At 41.9% G+C, this 14,276-nt stretch overlaps 1 protein-coding gene across 4 annotated transcripts; it reads right to left on the reverse strand.

Annotated features, from left to right (window-relative positions):
- Positions 1 to 138: 138 nt before the first annotated feature.
- On the reverse strand, positions 139 to 12,548 carry LOC106601082 (GATOR complex protein NPRL3). 4 transcript variants are annotated; one of them, XR_006769186.1, is made up of 15 exons: positions 11,999 to 12,548; positions 11,833 to 11,902; positions 10,376 to 10,414; positions 9,318 to 9,450; positions 7,703 to 7,777; positions 6,075 to 6,228; positions 5,726 to 5,807; positions 5,493 to 5,630; positions 4,766 to 4,922; positions 3,993 to 4,099; positions 3,456 to 3,585; positions 1,912 to 2,104; positions 1,483 to 1,675; positions 740 to 957; positions 139 to 698 (listed from the first exon to the last, which is right to left on the reverse strand). XR_006769186.1 is itself a non-coding variant. In XM_014192986.2 (14 exons), the coding sequence occupies exons 1-14, from the start codon at positions 12,195 to 12,197 to the stop codon at positions 792 to 794; spliced, it is 1,836 nt and encodes a 611-aa protein (XP_014048461.1). In that variant the 5' UTR covers positions 12,198 to 12,548; the 3' UTR covers positions 139 to 791. The 4 variants fall into 4 exon arrangements, 2 of the variants coding, with proteins under 2 accessions (XP_014048461.1, XP_014048462.1); XR_001327943.2 differs by having other exon boundaries at positions 139 to 452; positions 494 to 957; XM_014192986.2 differs by having other exon boundaries at positions 139 to 957.
- Between the last annotated feature and the right edge of the window lie 1,728 nt (positions 12,549 to 14,276).

A 14,276-nucleotide genomic window follows, 5' to 3' on the forward strand; every position in this document is an offset into this window, starting at 1 on the left:
TCCTACATTGTGTTTGTTGGAGATGATTTATCACTTTTGGGAACCCCCCAAATCCTCTAATTGGAAAGGCTCAAGTGGGTGGGGTACAGTGTTTAAACTGCCCAATTTATAGGTATCAGTAAAGCTCTTCACACACTGTTATTCAATCATGTAGTATTGAAAACAAGGCATTGAACGTAAAACATCTAAGAGACAAAGGGAAAAATGATATCACCTAAAAGCTATATACATTGCTCACATTCCCTCAAGCGGAGCAGAACGTTGTGCTTTTTTAAATCAGTATTTTTTCCAGTGCATTGATAGATGAGTACAGTATATTAGTTACCTCAAATTGCAATATTATCCAGTTGGCTGAAAGCAGCAAGCACCATAATAAGGCCTTTGTACAGCAGCAGTCCGTATCATTCTGTCCGTCTGGTATTTCAGAAAGGGTCCTTCATCTCATGACAGACCTCTCTACTCCAGAGGAGACTGGAAGAGGTAGATGACAGACCTCTCTACTCCAGAGGAGACTGGAAGAGGGAGATGACAGACCTCTCTACTCCAGAGGAGACTGGAAGAGGGAGATGACAGACCTCTCTACTCCAGAGGAGACTGGAAGAGGGAGATGACAGACCTCTCTACTCCAGAGGAGACTGGAAGAGGGAGATGACAGACCTCTCTACTCCAGAGGAGACTGGAAGAGGGAGATGACAGACCTCTCTACTCCAGAGGAGACTGGAAGAGGGAGATGACAGACCTCTACTCCAGAGGAGACTGGAAGAGGGAGATGACAGACCTCTCTACTCTCTCTACTCCAGAGGAGACTGGAAGAGGGAGATGACAGGGTCCTCATGGTTGGTGACCACCAGAACACTTCTGAATTTGTCAAAGAGGGTCTTCAGCTGAGAGCGCCTCATGTTCTCATTATACATGATCTCTTCCAGGTGATGGTGCCCTCGGAAGTAGTGCAGCAGCCTGGAAGGAACATCACACAACAGGCAGAGAAATGAGACTAAAGCAAATTCTCCACCAAATCATTAGCTGAGTAAATCTAGCATGAAGCAGCACTTGTTAGAGCCAGTAATCACATTAGTGCATCCTGCACACTATGCAGTCACACGATTGATTCACTGCTTAGGGCTTTGGCATTTTTCTTCAAGCTTTTTCTCACTTCTGCAACTCAATAATTTGTTACACCTCCGGAAAATAACATTCTCTTTCCCATATATTCTTACATGACGACAGGATGAGAAAATATTTTTTCAACGCCTTGAACAAAAATCCTTTAATTCTCCACAAGACCAAGCTGACAGATGTATGTTTGTTCTGAAGATATACGAGTCACAAGAGCCTCCAGCCCAGGTCCTTCAAAACGACCCAGCCCACCTCTCATACTGGCTGTTACACAATAGAGGGCGCCATTACGCCACTGTCCACAGCCACCGAAATACAGTAGCCCACCTTGGTGCCAACTAGTAAAGGGCAGGAGACATACTGTACCTGGCAAACATGCGCAGGTCTTCAGGGCTCTGTGCAGCCGGAATGTTGAGGATGACCTGACGCTCATGCTCTGTCAGGCTGGCCAGTAACGTCTCGGTCATCCTCCTGTTTAGCGGAGAGTCTCCACCAGGAAGCAGTTCTGCACTGGAGTTATCCATACTGGGACTGGTCAGGGTCATGTCATCACTGCTGGCTACAGAGAGAGAGAGAGAGAGAGAGAGGGGGGTGGAGAGAATGAGGAGAAGGAATAACAGACAGGGGTTGATGATTAGCTGACTAGAGGCACAATTGTAGCAGATAACCCTATTGAACAGGTTAACCAGGTACGGTAGTACATTAAAACATCCTCTATCATAAAGATAGAGCGTACTTCATCAACACTTCACCCCCAGAGTGCAAGACAGTTGGTTGAAGGGGAAGTTCACATACTTGGGGATCCGAAGCTGAGGGCACTGGGTGTGCTGAGGCTGCGGCCCCCCACCCGGGCCACCAGGGGGAGCTCCTCATCCCGCAGCAGACCTGGCTCCTCCTCACTGGGGGGCACCAGCAGACATACGTAGGTATGGAGCTGGATCAGCAGGCGCCGCTGGAGCATCCACACCACCATCTGGATCAGCTGGGCCTGGCCAGAGGGGGAAGGGGGTGGAGGGGAAAGGAGAAGGGACAAACTGGGTCAGAGACACCACTCAAAGAAAAAAACTGAACAAGTGGAACTGGAAGAAGTGTCTCCCTGTAACTGGGCGCATCTGTTTCAGACAGACAGGTTCCAACCTGGCCCAAAATAGAGCCAAGAAATATCTGCGTGTTCTGGTCCTGTTCTCATGAAAAATAGATGTTGAGAAGGATGGAGTTGATGTGATGTCTTTTATAATTTATCATCTTCGCTTAGAGAGCTCAGCCAAACCAGGATGGGTCTGGGAGAGAGCCCAGACGTTCTTTCTGCTTCAGATATCAGCATTTCTGATTATATGCTGAGTAGCTTTCTGGAAGCTATCCTTTAGTCAAAACGAGCGTGTGTACCGTAATTTCCGGACTATTAAGCGCACCTGAATATAAGCCGCACCCACTGAATTAAAAAAATATATTATTTTGAACATAAATAAGCCGTACATGTCTATAAGCCGCAGGTGCCTACCGGTACATTGAAACAAATGAACTTTACACAGGCTTTAACGAAACACGGCTTGTAACAAAAATAAATAGGCTTTAACGAAACACGGCTTGTAACAAAAAATAAGCAGTAAACAGTAGCCTACCAAGAAAGTCATTGGTCACCATCTTCCTCCTCCTGTGCACTGAAACCACTGAAGTCATCTCCTTCGGTGTCGGAGTTGAATAGCCTCAGAATTGCTTCATCCGATATTGGATCGTTTTCATTGTCGCTCTCGTCACTTTCATCCGGAGACAAATCCCCCGCTGAGCACTCTTCAACACGCAGCAGTCCAGCCTTTCGAAACCCGTTGATGATAGTGGATTTTTTGACAATGCTCCACTCTCAGGACCCACTGGCAGACTTGACCATAAGTTGCTCTTCGCATGCGGCCCGTTTTAGTGAAGGATTTCTCCCCACTTGTCATCCAAGCCTCCCACTGAACACGGCGCGCCACCTTAAATGCACGATTTACACTGATGTCGAGTGGCTGCAAATACTTTGTGCCCCCAGGAATCAGGGTGACAAAATGACTACCGTAATCAGAATGATGGGAAGTTTGAGAGCACTCGATTTAATCTAAACAGAAAACAAAAAAGTTGTTTGACCTTAACCCGTTCTGCAATTTCATTGGTCTAATGAAAGCTTCATGCCGCCAAAAAACTGAGCACGTCACAGAATGTGTTTTTTTGGAGAAAAAAAAATTGCAAGCGGGAAAAATCCATATATTAGCCGCACCATTGTTTAAGCCGCGAGGTTCAAAGCGTGGGAAAAAAGTTGCGGCTTATAGTCCGGAAATTACGGTATTTCCTAATAGACCTACCTCCTGCACAGAAGCATCCAGTGGGTTCCTAAACTCAGACAGTGAGAGGGGAAGGGAGAACTTGGCCAGCATGGAAGGCAGGTCATGACCTGGGAACTGCTGGCCAAACGCCTCAGCCAATGGAGAGTACCTATGCAAGAAGAAGGAGATGGTGATTTCTTACTTCTTCATATTGTACCCGGTACAAATGTTCAAGCAGGAGAGAATCCTTTCAGTCTACAGTACAAAACACAGACAGACACAGTGGCCCAAAGAAAATCTAATTCAGTCAACAAAAATAATGGGTTAACATAATATGACATCACATTTTGTTATAGATTCACCATCCAATCATTAGGTCATAATTCAACATTAGCACCCTGATGCTCATGATGACAGCGTATTATGTTGGTATAAAATGGATGTACAGATTAGTGTCTGGTTCATTAGTTTAGCCACCTCTCAGTACACACCCTGTTAATGAGGCATGGCAGGAATGAGAGAAGGAGAGAAAGGGAGCACGAGGCTGTTCAAACACTCACACACACAGATACTCACAGGCTGATGTTGGCGTGTGGGGACAGCATGTAGACATTGTTCTCACACAGAGGGTACACTATGATGGCTTTTCCCCAGTACACCAGGTGAGCAGCAATCTGGAAGATCTGCACACACAACGAACAGAAACAAAAATGTAACTGTGAAAATGAATTATTGGGCATGGACAGAACCTGTCTATTGAAATGAAATATTACTGAAGAGAAAGAAGATTCCTAATTTACTCCACTAGATGGCAGTATGAGAACAGCAACATGACACCAACGCTATGGTGTGACATTGAGGACAGTTTGTAATGACTTGCTATTCTTTATATTGACAATTCTTTATATTGCAGCATGTTAGTGTTCAGCAACTTACAGTTAAATATAGTCCCCTGTTAAAGTGGGCCGATGTCAACTAAACCTGGCTTCAAATACTATTTAGGGTATTTCAATTGCTTTCAAATACATTTGGAAGTAAGTATTTATATTTCATTTTTAAAGACAAGTAGTTGAATATTGGAACGTATTTGGAAATACACTTTAGAAAGTATTTAAAAATACTAAAATACACTTGACTCCAATTCACTCCTATGCATTTAACCCAGGCATTTGAAAATAGTATTTGAAATTAGTATTTGAAAATGCTTTCAAATAGTAGGCTATTTATTGGAAATTATTTGAAATACATTTACATACTTCCAATAAGTATTTTATTCAGCCACATTGTATTAAAATAATCAAATCAAATACCCATGGCTGGTGTCACTGATACAAGGTGCTCCTACCAACCTGTAGCAGGTTCAGGTCTGCATCCTGTGCCAGCTGCTGCAGGTTCTTGACTGCAGAGCAGGTCTTAATGAGGCGCACCAGAGCAGGAGAGCAGTCCAAAGGCAGCTGGGCCAGCAGAGCCTTCTCACTGTCCAGCAACAGCAGAGCATGATACGGCCTGGGGGACAACAACACATACATTTAACACAGAGCCTATGTTAATGACTAATTATCACTAGTTACATTCTATATAGTCCATGAAGTGTATGGAAATACACTTAGTGCCCCTTCATTGCTAGAAATGTACTTTTTTCTTTTGGAAAATACTCATAATATATAGCTATCATTATGGCTTATATTTAAGTTTCATTGCATGTTTTACTAAGGGACAAATTGGAGTTGTAGTATTTTGAGATGAAGACGCTGTAACATTGGTTTGACTAAACATAAGCATGTGAAAGGCAGAAAAAGTAAATAAAGAATACCATTAGGTGGCGCTGTGGCCTACAGGAAATCATTGGTAAAGCTGCTCACCAGATGCAGTTAATAGTTCCACATAAAGAAGCAGGCCACAAGAGCTAACTGTTACCACAAAGAGTTCTCTCTCACAGCCTCTGTATATTATTACTGGAAAACTTTCCAGAATACAGATCAACCAAATGTCCACATACAATGAAAGCCTACAAAGTTCTACCTTCAGTTACAACTTGTAACCCACACGTCACAAACAGTGTTCAGTAGCTCACACCTTATGGCCTTGAGGCTACGCTCCAGAGCCTCTGGGGGTACGTGGTTGCCCCCTACCCGGTGGATCTTGTGAGGTAAACAGAAGCTCACCTCCAGCCAGTTGTTGATGTGGAGCCTCACCACCCCTGTTGTACACAGGCTAGAAACACAACACAGACTCTATTATTACACCTGCACTGTAAGAACAAAGAAACTATCCACAAATACATGATTTTGTAGGGTGTTTTTACAAACCTGTCATATGCCTCCTTCAAGTCCCTGGCAAGCTTGCATTTAGGAAGGATTTGTCTGAACGGTGACTGAGGGCTGCCATCAGCTAAGAGCGAAAACACCGAAAATCAAGTCACATACATTGACCTCTCCATGACATTGTAAATCCATGTCGCGTGAAGACTTTGACAAAGACACCTCTCATCCCCATCTTCTTTGGAACAATATGGAGAGGAAAATATCTGCATTGTTCTGTAAAATGCTATCAGTAAAGTGGGTACTTCATGGTATACGGTCCTTAATGGCGGGTACTTTTTGGTACTAGACTCAAGCACTGAGTGGTGTGTTTTGGGTAATGTAGTATGTGACTCACTCTCGGTCATGTTGGTGACCTCGTCCTGCACGGCCAGCATCAGCTTGGCCTCTCTGGTGAGGTACTGGCAGCGGCGCTCCTCGTGCTGCAGGGCGATGGCGATGCGCCGGGACAGGTTGTGCATGCAGCTGATGACTGACGGGTCGGCGTTGGCCTGTAAGGGGCGCAGGGACAGAGAGACGGCATTATGAGACACTGGTGCAAAGCAGCTGGAACACTGATCACACTTCAACACTTGGTTAAAGGGACACTTCGAGATTGTGGCAATTAAGGCCCTTTATCTAATTCCCCATAGTCAGATGAACTCGTCAATACAATTTTTATGTCTCTGCGTCCAGTATGAAGGAAGTGAAAGGTTGTTTCGTGAGCCAATGCTTACTAGCGTTAGGACTGGAAGTTCACAGTTAGCAATTGCGCTTGACATACAAATGGTATCCACAAGTTCATCTGACTCTGGGGAAGTAGATAAAGGGTCTTAATTGACAAAATCGCAAAATATCCCTTGAATTTTTTACTACTAAAATGTACTTTATTATCAGTTTGTAGATGATTATAAATCTTTAATAGTTATAACACATTGGTTGAAATTGTGAGCATCTACTAAATTATTACATTGCAATTGTAACAGATAGGGAATCTATGGTCCGGCAAGTCAGTAACTCAAGATATCGGTTTGTTTACATCACTAGACCTGAGTATTAGCAGCATTGCTGACTGCAAAACATATTGTGATCTCTAAGTAACTTCAAAACAGCAATATTAGCAACATAAACCATTTAGAGGTTCAATAATAACTTTTTTATTGAGTGGTAAAATAGCCCTAGTTCCAAACTGCTAATTTAAAACATGTGCATACTATACAAAAATAATATCAGATATTTTATCAATACATGCATGTCAAATTTTATTTTTGCAGTTAAATAATTTTGTGTGAACCGACATTGAGTGACATTACTGGCACTCAATTACAAAAAATATGAATCAATAGTGTATTTAAACAAATTACTCATATTTCAAAATAAAAACCAAACAAGTCAAAAGGGCAGGACATAATTTTCTGCATGGTCATGTTAGGCGCAGAGCCGTAGAAAATGCCAGTGAGTGACAGGCTGGGTGGGTTGCTGGGCAGATATGAGGTTAGAACATGACTGTGCACATTCCACCCAGTCTCAGCTGTGCAGGGTTAGGCAGCCTCCAGTGAATCAGCAGTCTGCCAGGCTGAGTCATGCCCAAGGGAGGGTAGTGCCATGCTGGGTAGAGTGATTAAACAGAGGCCACTGCCCCCGCCCAGCTCTCACCCTTCTTTCCACCACAGATAGGTCCAATGCTGGAATGTTATCACCCCAAGAGACCCATCCCTTTCTGAGAAAGCACTCTCCCTGACCTGGCCTCACCCACCCAAATTACCAGCTGATTTATTTTATTTATTTAGAGAACATGTATTTATCACCAATGAATGTGGTGTTTGTAAAATATGCACATAATGTGGAAAACATTTAGCTAATCCAAACCTGAGTATTAGCACTTATTCATCAAATTAAGAGGAATATTATTGACATGACAATAATTATATTCAAGAGGAATGAGAAAGCTATTTGTGGAAAATAAAATAAAAATGACGTTCTTACCCTCAGAGCAAACACAACACTGAACAGGATCATGGTGGGCATCTCCCTCTTAGGTGAGGGGTCTGTCTTGGACACCTGGACAGAAAGAAATAAGATCAGAAATATAATAGATGTTCTAAATCATTCTGACTATGATCAATGGCTTTGCACATCACTATTTAAATCATAATACTTGCTATTGTATGTATTGAAATGTATAAAACAACACAGTGAAAACAATCATGTTTGTCCCGTGACAAAGTTCTCTAGACAAGAATAAACAGCTGTAAATGTCTCCTTTTATTCATGGCTTTTATACTGGTATTTTCAACATCTTATTTACAAAAATACATAAATATATAATAACTTTTTAAAGCTTGGTTTATTACAGTAGGTATTCAATTAAGCTTTTAAATAACATTCTATGAGAGCCATAGCTCATGAATTGTTGGTATAATTTCTGAAAAGGGCCATGTTGTAAGGATTCTAACATACAGCTCAGGCTAGGTTTTTAGGGGATCACACTGATGAGAAATTGCCATTTGGATACAATCAACAGTATACAAATCACATGGATTAAATACATGTCTTTATGGAAAGCAAATGATTCACTGCACCAGTTGAGTAATTTGTTATCAGGTTCATTAGGACACTAATTTCAACCCACCAATAGGCCACATGTAGTCCAGTGAATGGAATAGTACCTATCATCAACCTACTTAGGTTAGATACGTTTTAGTTACGTTACAAACCATTTCAATATTTGTCTAGAATTTCACTCCAAATGATTTCTCCAACCCTTATATTCAACCATTCTATCTTACTTCTGTGAATTGTCAAATAATGATTGTGAAACACTGAGATGTAAGGCACTTCTTCCACTAGATGGAGCGAGGGACCTGAATTCACAGGGTCAGAGTGGAATTAGAAGTCAAATGAGAATTGCCGTTTCAGATCGAGGGGAGAAGAACTGCCCCCTCTCATTGAAGCCACGAAGTTCAAAGCCGACTGCAGGAATTGTTTGCAGAAAATAGTGATTGAGAAAATGTAGGGATTGGGAAAATGTCAATCTTCATGTAAATAAATGAAAATATTCTAAGACAAGCATGGTACCAATAATTGCTTCTATTACACCAGATGTATGTCCTTGAACTGATTATTTTAAAACCAAAAGGTTGCTGGTTCCAATCCCTGAGCCAACTAGGTAAAAAAATCTGTCAATGTGCCTTTGAGCAAGGCACTTAACCCTAGCTGCTCCTGTAAATCGCTCTGCAGAAGAGCATCTACTGAATGACTAATGGAAGCCTGCAGTACCCCAGTAGGCCTTCAACTTGATATAATCATTGAGAGGGGGCAGCACTGAGCTAGCCTGCAACGTCACTTTCTGGAGTAGCTCAAACTAAGCATGTTATGTATCCATGAGACGCCATATTAACCGACTTCCTTGGCTTCAAATGCGCTATTGAGTCTTCACAAAGGGATGAATTGTGTCACGTGACTGATGGCTTTGTCCATCCATTCATATACAGTCATTGTTCAGATCTCATGGTACTGCTGGACTGACTGACAGAGAATCTCTGCGGGTGAATGTGTATTTATGCTCAGGCCATCACAAATTCACAAAAAATTATCTTACCTGAATGGTGTGAGGATGCTGGAGGAGAGTGGGGTGCCCAACGAAACGCACATTGTCTATCTTCAGCTCAAACTTCTTCCCACACATATCAGACTTAGTGGCCAAGATAGTGGCGAGGATGATGTCTGAGAACCTTATTGGAGAAAGAGAGGAGAAAAAGACCTAAGTAAACCAGCTGAGAGTAGAGCAGGAAGGGAGGAGAGCAACAAGATATCTGAGAAAGTGGCAATTATATCTAATTCGGTTTCATTGTCTTTGTTTTATTATTTAGTCCATTGACCTATAATGGTAGCCATAGTGTGACTATGGATAGGAGGGTTAGGTTAATCACATAGATCAGCCTGCAACCTGATTGATGGATCACAGTTTGAAAGGAGCTGGTGTAAATAGTACTTGGAGAGGAGAGACGACAGTGAATAAGCCCCCTCTGGCAGAGAATGTGAGGGCTTTGTAAAAGGGAGGTGACAGACTCATGCTGGTTTACATAGCTCATGCTGCAGGCCGGCCCCATCATCAAATAAAAATTATATCATCGTTATTTGGTGGTATTACTCACCAGAAAACCGAAAAGGGACAGATTCTAATCCAATCTTAATCATGGCTATGTTTTTGTTCTGAGAAATAAGTCAGGATATTATTATGGCTCTGATTGGTTTATCCATGTAGAAGAAGTCTATGTATCTATTCAGAATTGATTTCCCAACAATCAAATATCATCAGATGAAGTGGATTCCAATGCTAAATGAACTGAAGAATCTACGTTGCTGGAGCAATCATTTAACAGGGCTGAATTGAAATGCAGGATTTACCAAGATAGACCAGTGAATCATTCCATCTGTAATAATTCAACAGGAATTTCAGAGATTAAGGTTGGCGTAGGCATGTACATACACACACACACACACACACACACACACACACACACACACACACACACACACACACACACACACAGGATATATATTTATATATGCAAGACAAAACAGGAAGGAAGGAGTGAATAAAGACAAGGGTGTTCTAAACAAAGGAAAGGTGGTTTTAGAATGATTTGGTCTTACCCTGCTACCAACTGTTCATCAGTTAGTGGAGTTTGTTCTCTGAAATGGGAATAGGGCCATAAAAAAAGAAAGAAAACGCAAACAAAAGAAAAAATGCAGCAGACAATTGGACAGAATGCATAACAGAAGGACATCACAAACGAAGCTAAACAAGATTACCACTTGAGAGTGACTTGAATAAATATTTAAAAGCAAATTGATCTCATTTTTGTACCAAAGACTTGATTACAGAAAATGTTGTAACGCTTCACGATGCATTGCTCTTGTCCTGGAGTACAAATGCTATAATTAACCCAGTAACAATTATGAACATGTTATTACAAAGTAATTTAGCATTTGCTTTGTAATTGCATAGTAGTCAACATTAGATGTTGTGGTTAGTGGACTCAACCCCATTAAAACGCAACAACAAAGCAATAACTAAGTAACAACAAGTTACTAGAGAAATGACCATGTTAATATCATAGATGGGTTGAAATAGGTAAAGAGTAAGCCTAACTTGATGTAAATAGGCCTGTAGCTTTTATTTGAGTAACTATCAATTGTAGGCCTGTGTATTTTTGTTAAATTCTAGCTTTTAAATTAAATGAGTCACTGAAATTTTCATTAAAAAAAATGCTGTATCTTGTGGCCACTATTTTGCATGCCAGCCATTTCTTATTACAGCCATTTCTTGTCACTTGAAAATTAAAACGCAAACATTTTAAAAGCCCACATGTTAAACAAAAGGCACTTATTTAACAAGGCTAAAAAGCTCATGTAACCTATCCATTTATTTTACATACATATAGAGTGACTTTCATAATCACATATTCCAAATAACAGATATGGGGTGTATTGCCATGAACCCATGCTGTAAAATCACAGACAAATTTGCAAGAGGGCACAAATACAACCCTAGCCGTCTTGGGTGAACGCGAGCCAATAGGACCCTAGCCAACACACATGCTGCAATTAATCAAATGTTGACAAATTTTGTTCTGATATGAACATATCCAAAACTTGACTGGTTAACAAAATGTATGATGAATATGCTGAATTGGCTATCTAGCGTGCTCCTAACACCTGTGTGTAAGCTAACTGAGGAGGAAGTGTAGTTCATAAACTGGGGGCACACAATGTGTATGGATCTGTGTAAAACTACTAAAGTATGTATCTTTTTTATTTGAAAGATTATTTCTAGCTTGCATGAAAGATAGGGGGCATATAACCATACGTTTCGAAAACCGCTTCGAAAGCGATGATTATTGACGTTTTTAAACCTTAAAACACAGCATCGGAATTGTAGTTTACACCGAGCCACATGCGGGCGGATGTAATGGCTGAAAATCCTACACAAGGATAAGGGTTTTCGAAAGCTAACAGTCTCCATTCAAAGGGATGTTGTTTATTTCCCGTCGTAATATAGGCCTAAACATGGAAACATTGTGTAGGTGACATAATATGATGACCAATACCTTGAATCTCCATCTGGGTCTTCAAGAACATCTCCTGTAGTGTTCAATGCATATGGACTTCGCTGTTTTGCTATTGGGCAAAGACATCAGATTAGACGATTGTTTACCAAATCTTACATATCACCCCACATAGCAAGCTAACGTCACACTGTTAAGGACTACTTACTCGTGAGTGATGATGTGCAATCTGCAACCCGTTGAAATGGGTACCTAAAGAGCAATTTGTTCCCTCGGCTACCCGAAGTAACCAAAATTACACTGATAGGGCTTGTCTTTTCACCACATTTGAAGAACCTATTTTCAGACTGTTTATACATAGATTTTCGCTCGCCTTGTAAATCAAATGAAGATGAATGTATGTACATATTTTAACGTCGAGTTAGCTAATTGTTTGTCAATTAATATTTAACATTACTGTGGCTAGTCACATGGTTATAAGAAACCTAGCTACCAGTTGCCAGACTTTCCAACAATTATTAAATATAGCTAGCTCCGAGCTAACTAGCTTATGCTAGCTAAGAAATGCTGAGGGTTAATGTTAGCTATCGCAGCACCATTAGCTACATTGACTAACTACTTAACAACACTCGGTAATATACCGGTGACAATATATTTGAATACTTATATAATTCCGTTATCTGCTGGATGTGTTGTTGTTTCTCTACTCCAGCTCAGCGCTGCCTGCCAATGTTGTGTGTTACACTGATATGTGATGTAGACCGTAAAAATAGTTCCGCTAGTGCGGGTGGGAGATTACAGTGATTATGTCTGATTAGCGGTCGATTCTAAAACAAATACCCTGTTGTAAAACTCGCATATCATCACTGTTATTTTTCACATTCAATAGCAATGCAACTGTACTGTAGCTTCGCGAGCCAGCATGATCACGTGGGGCTAATACAACTGGAAAGCATAGAGCAGGGGTTCTTAAACGTTATCACCTCGAGACCCAAATAAAACATAAAATCAAATGAAATGTATTGGTCACATACACATATTTTGCAGATGTTATTGCGGGTGCAGCGAAATGCTTGTGTTCCTAGCTCCAACAGTCCATTGGTATCTAACAATTCACAACAATACACAAATCTAAAATAGAATGGAATGGAATGGAATTAAGAAATACATAAATATTAGGATGAGCAATGTTGAGCAATTTGTGGCATTGACTAAAATACAGTAGAATAGAATACAGTATATACATATGAGATGAGTAAAGCAGTATGTAAACATTATTAAAGTGACTAGTGTTCCATTATTAAAGTGGCCAGTTATTCCATGTCTATGTATATAGGGTAAAAGCCTCTAAGGTGCAGGGTTCAGTAACCGGGTGGTAGCCAGCTAGTGATGGCTATTTAACAGTCTGATGGTCTTGAGATAGAAGCTGTTTTTCAGTCTCTCGGTCCCAGCTTTGATGCACCTGTACTGACCTCGCCTTCTGGATGATAGCGGGGTGAACAGGCCGTGGCTCGGGTGGTTGATGTCCTTGATCTTTTTGGCCTTCCTGTGACATCGGGTGCAGTAGGTGTCCTGGAGGGCAGGCAGTGTGCCTCCAGTGATGCGTTGGGCAGACTTCACTATCCTCTGGAGAGCCCTGCGGTTGCGGGCAGTGCGGTTGCGGGAGGTGCAGTTGCCGTACCAGGCGGTGATACAGCCTGACAGTTTGCTCTCAATTGTGCATCTGCAAAAGTTTCTGAGGGTATTAGGAGCCAAGCCACATTTCTTCAGCCTGTTGAGGTTGAAGAGGTGCTGTTGCGCCTTCTTCACCAAACTGTCTGTATGGGAGGACCATTTCAGATTGTCAGTGATGTATACGCTGAGGAACTTGAAGCTTTCCACCTTCACCACTGCGGTCCCATCGATGTGGATAGGGGCGTGCTTCCTCTGCTGTTTCCTGAAGTCCACAATCAGCTCCTTCGTTTTGTTGACGTTGAGGTTATTTTCCTGACACCACACTGCCAGGGCCCTCACCCCCTCCCTTTCATCATTGTTGGTAATCTGTTGTATCGTCTGCAAACTTGATGATTGCGTTGGAAGCATGCGTGGCCATGCAGTCATGAGTGAACAGGGAGTACAGGAGGGGTCTGAGCACGCACCCTTGTGGTGCCCTTGTGTTGAGGATCAGCAAAGTGGAGGTGTTATTTCCTACCTTCACCACCTGGAGGCGGCCCGTCAGGAAGTCCAGCACCCAGTTGCACAGGACGGGGTTCAGACCCAGGGCCCTGAGCTTAATGATGAGCTTGGAGGGTACTATGGTGTTGAGCTATAGTCAATGAACAGCATTCTGACGTAGGCATTCCTCTTGTCCAGATGGGATAGGGCAGTGGCAGTGTGCAGTGCGATGGCGATTTCATCGTCTGTGGATCTATTGGGCCGGTAAGCAAATTGAAGTGGGTCTAGGGTGTCAGGTAAGGTAGAGGTCATATGATCCTTATCTAATCTCT

The sequence above is a fragment of the Salmo salar genome, chromosome ssa03 (genome assembly GCF_905237065.1).
Source record: "Salmo salar chromosome ssa03, Ssal_v3.1, whole genome shotgun sequence".
In the NCBI taxonomy this organism is placed as follows: domain Eukaryota; kingdom Metazoa; phylum Chordata; class Actinopteri; order Salmoniformes; family Salmonidae; genus Salmo; species Salmo salar.

What these genes read in the sequence shown, in the direction of transcription:
- LOC106601082 (XM_014192986.2), bottom strand. Translation starts at nt 12,197, where the DNA reads ATGTACATACATTCATCTTCATTTGATTTACAAGGCGAGCGAAAATCT. An exon ending in CAGACCTGAACCTGCTACAG is followed by an intron (nt 4,100 to 4,765) that starts GTTGGTAGGAGC and finishes TTGTGTGTGCAG; the next exon opens with ATCTTCCAGATTGCTGCTCA. An exon ending in TGGATGCTTCTGTGCAGGAG is followed by an intron (nt 2,105 to 3,455) that starts GTAGGTCTATTA and finishes CCCTCTGGCCAG; the next exon opens with GCCCAGCTGATCCAGATGGT.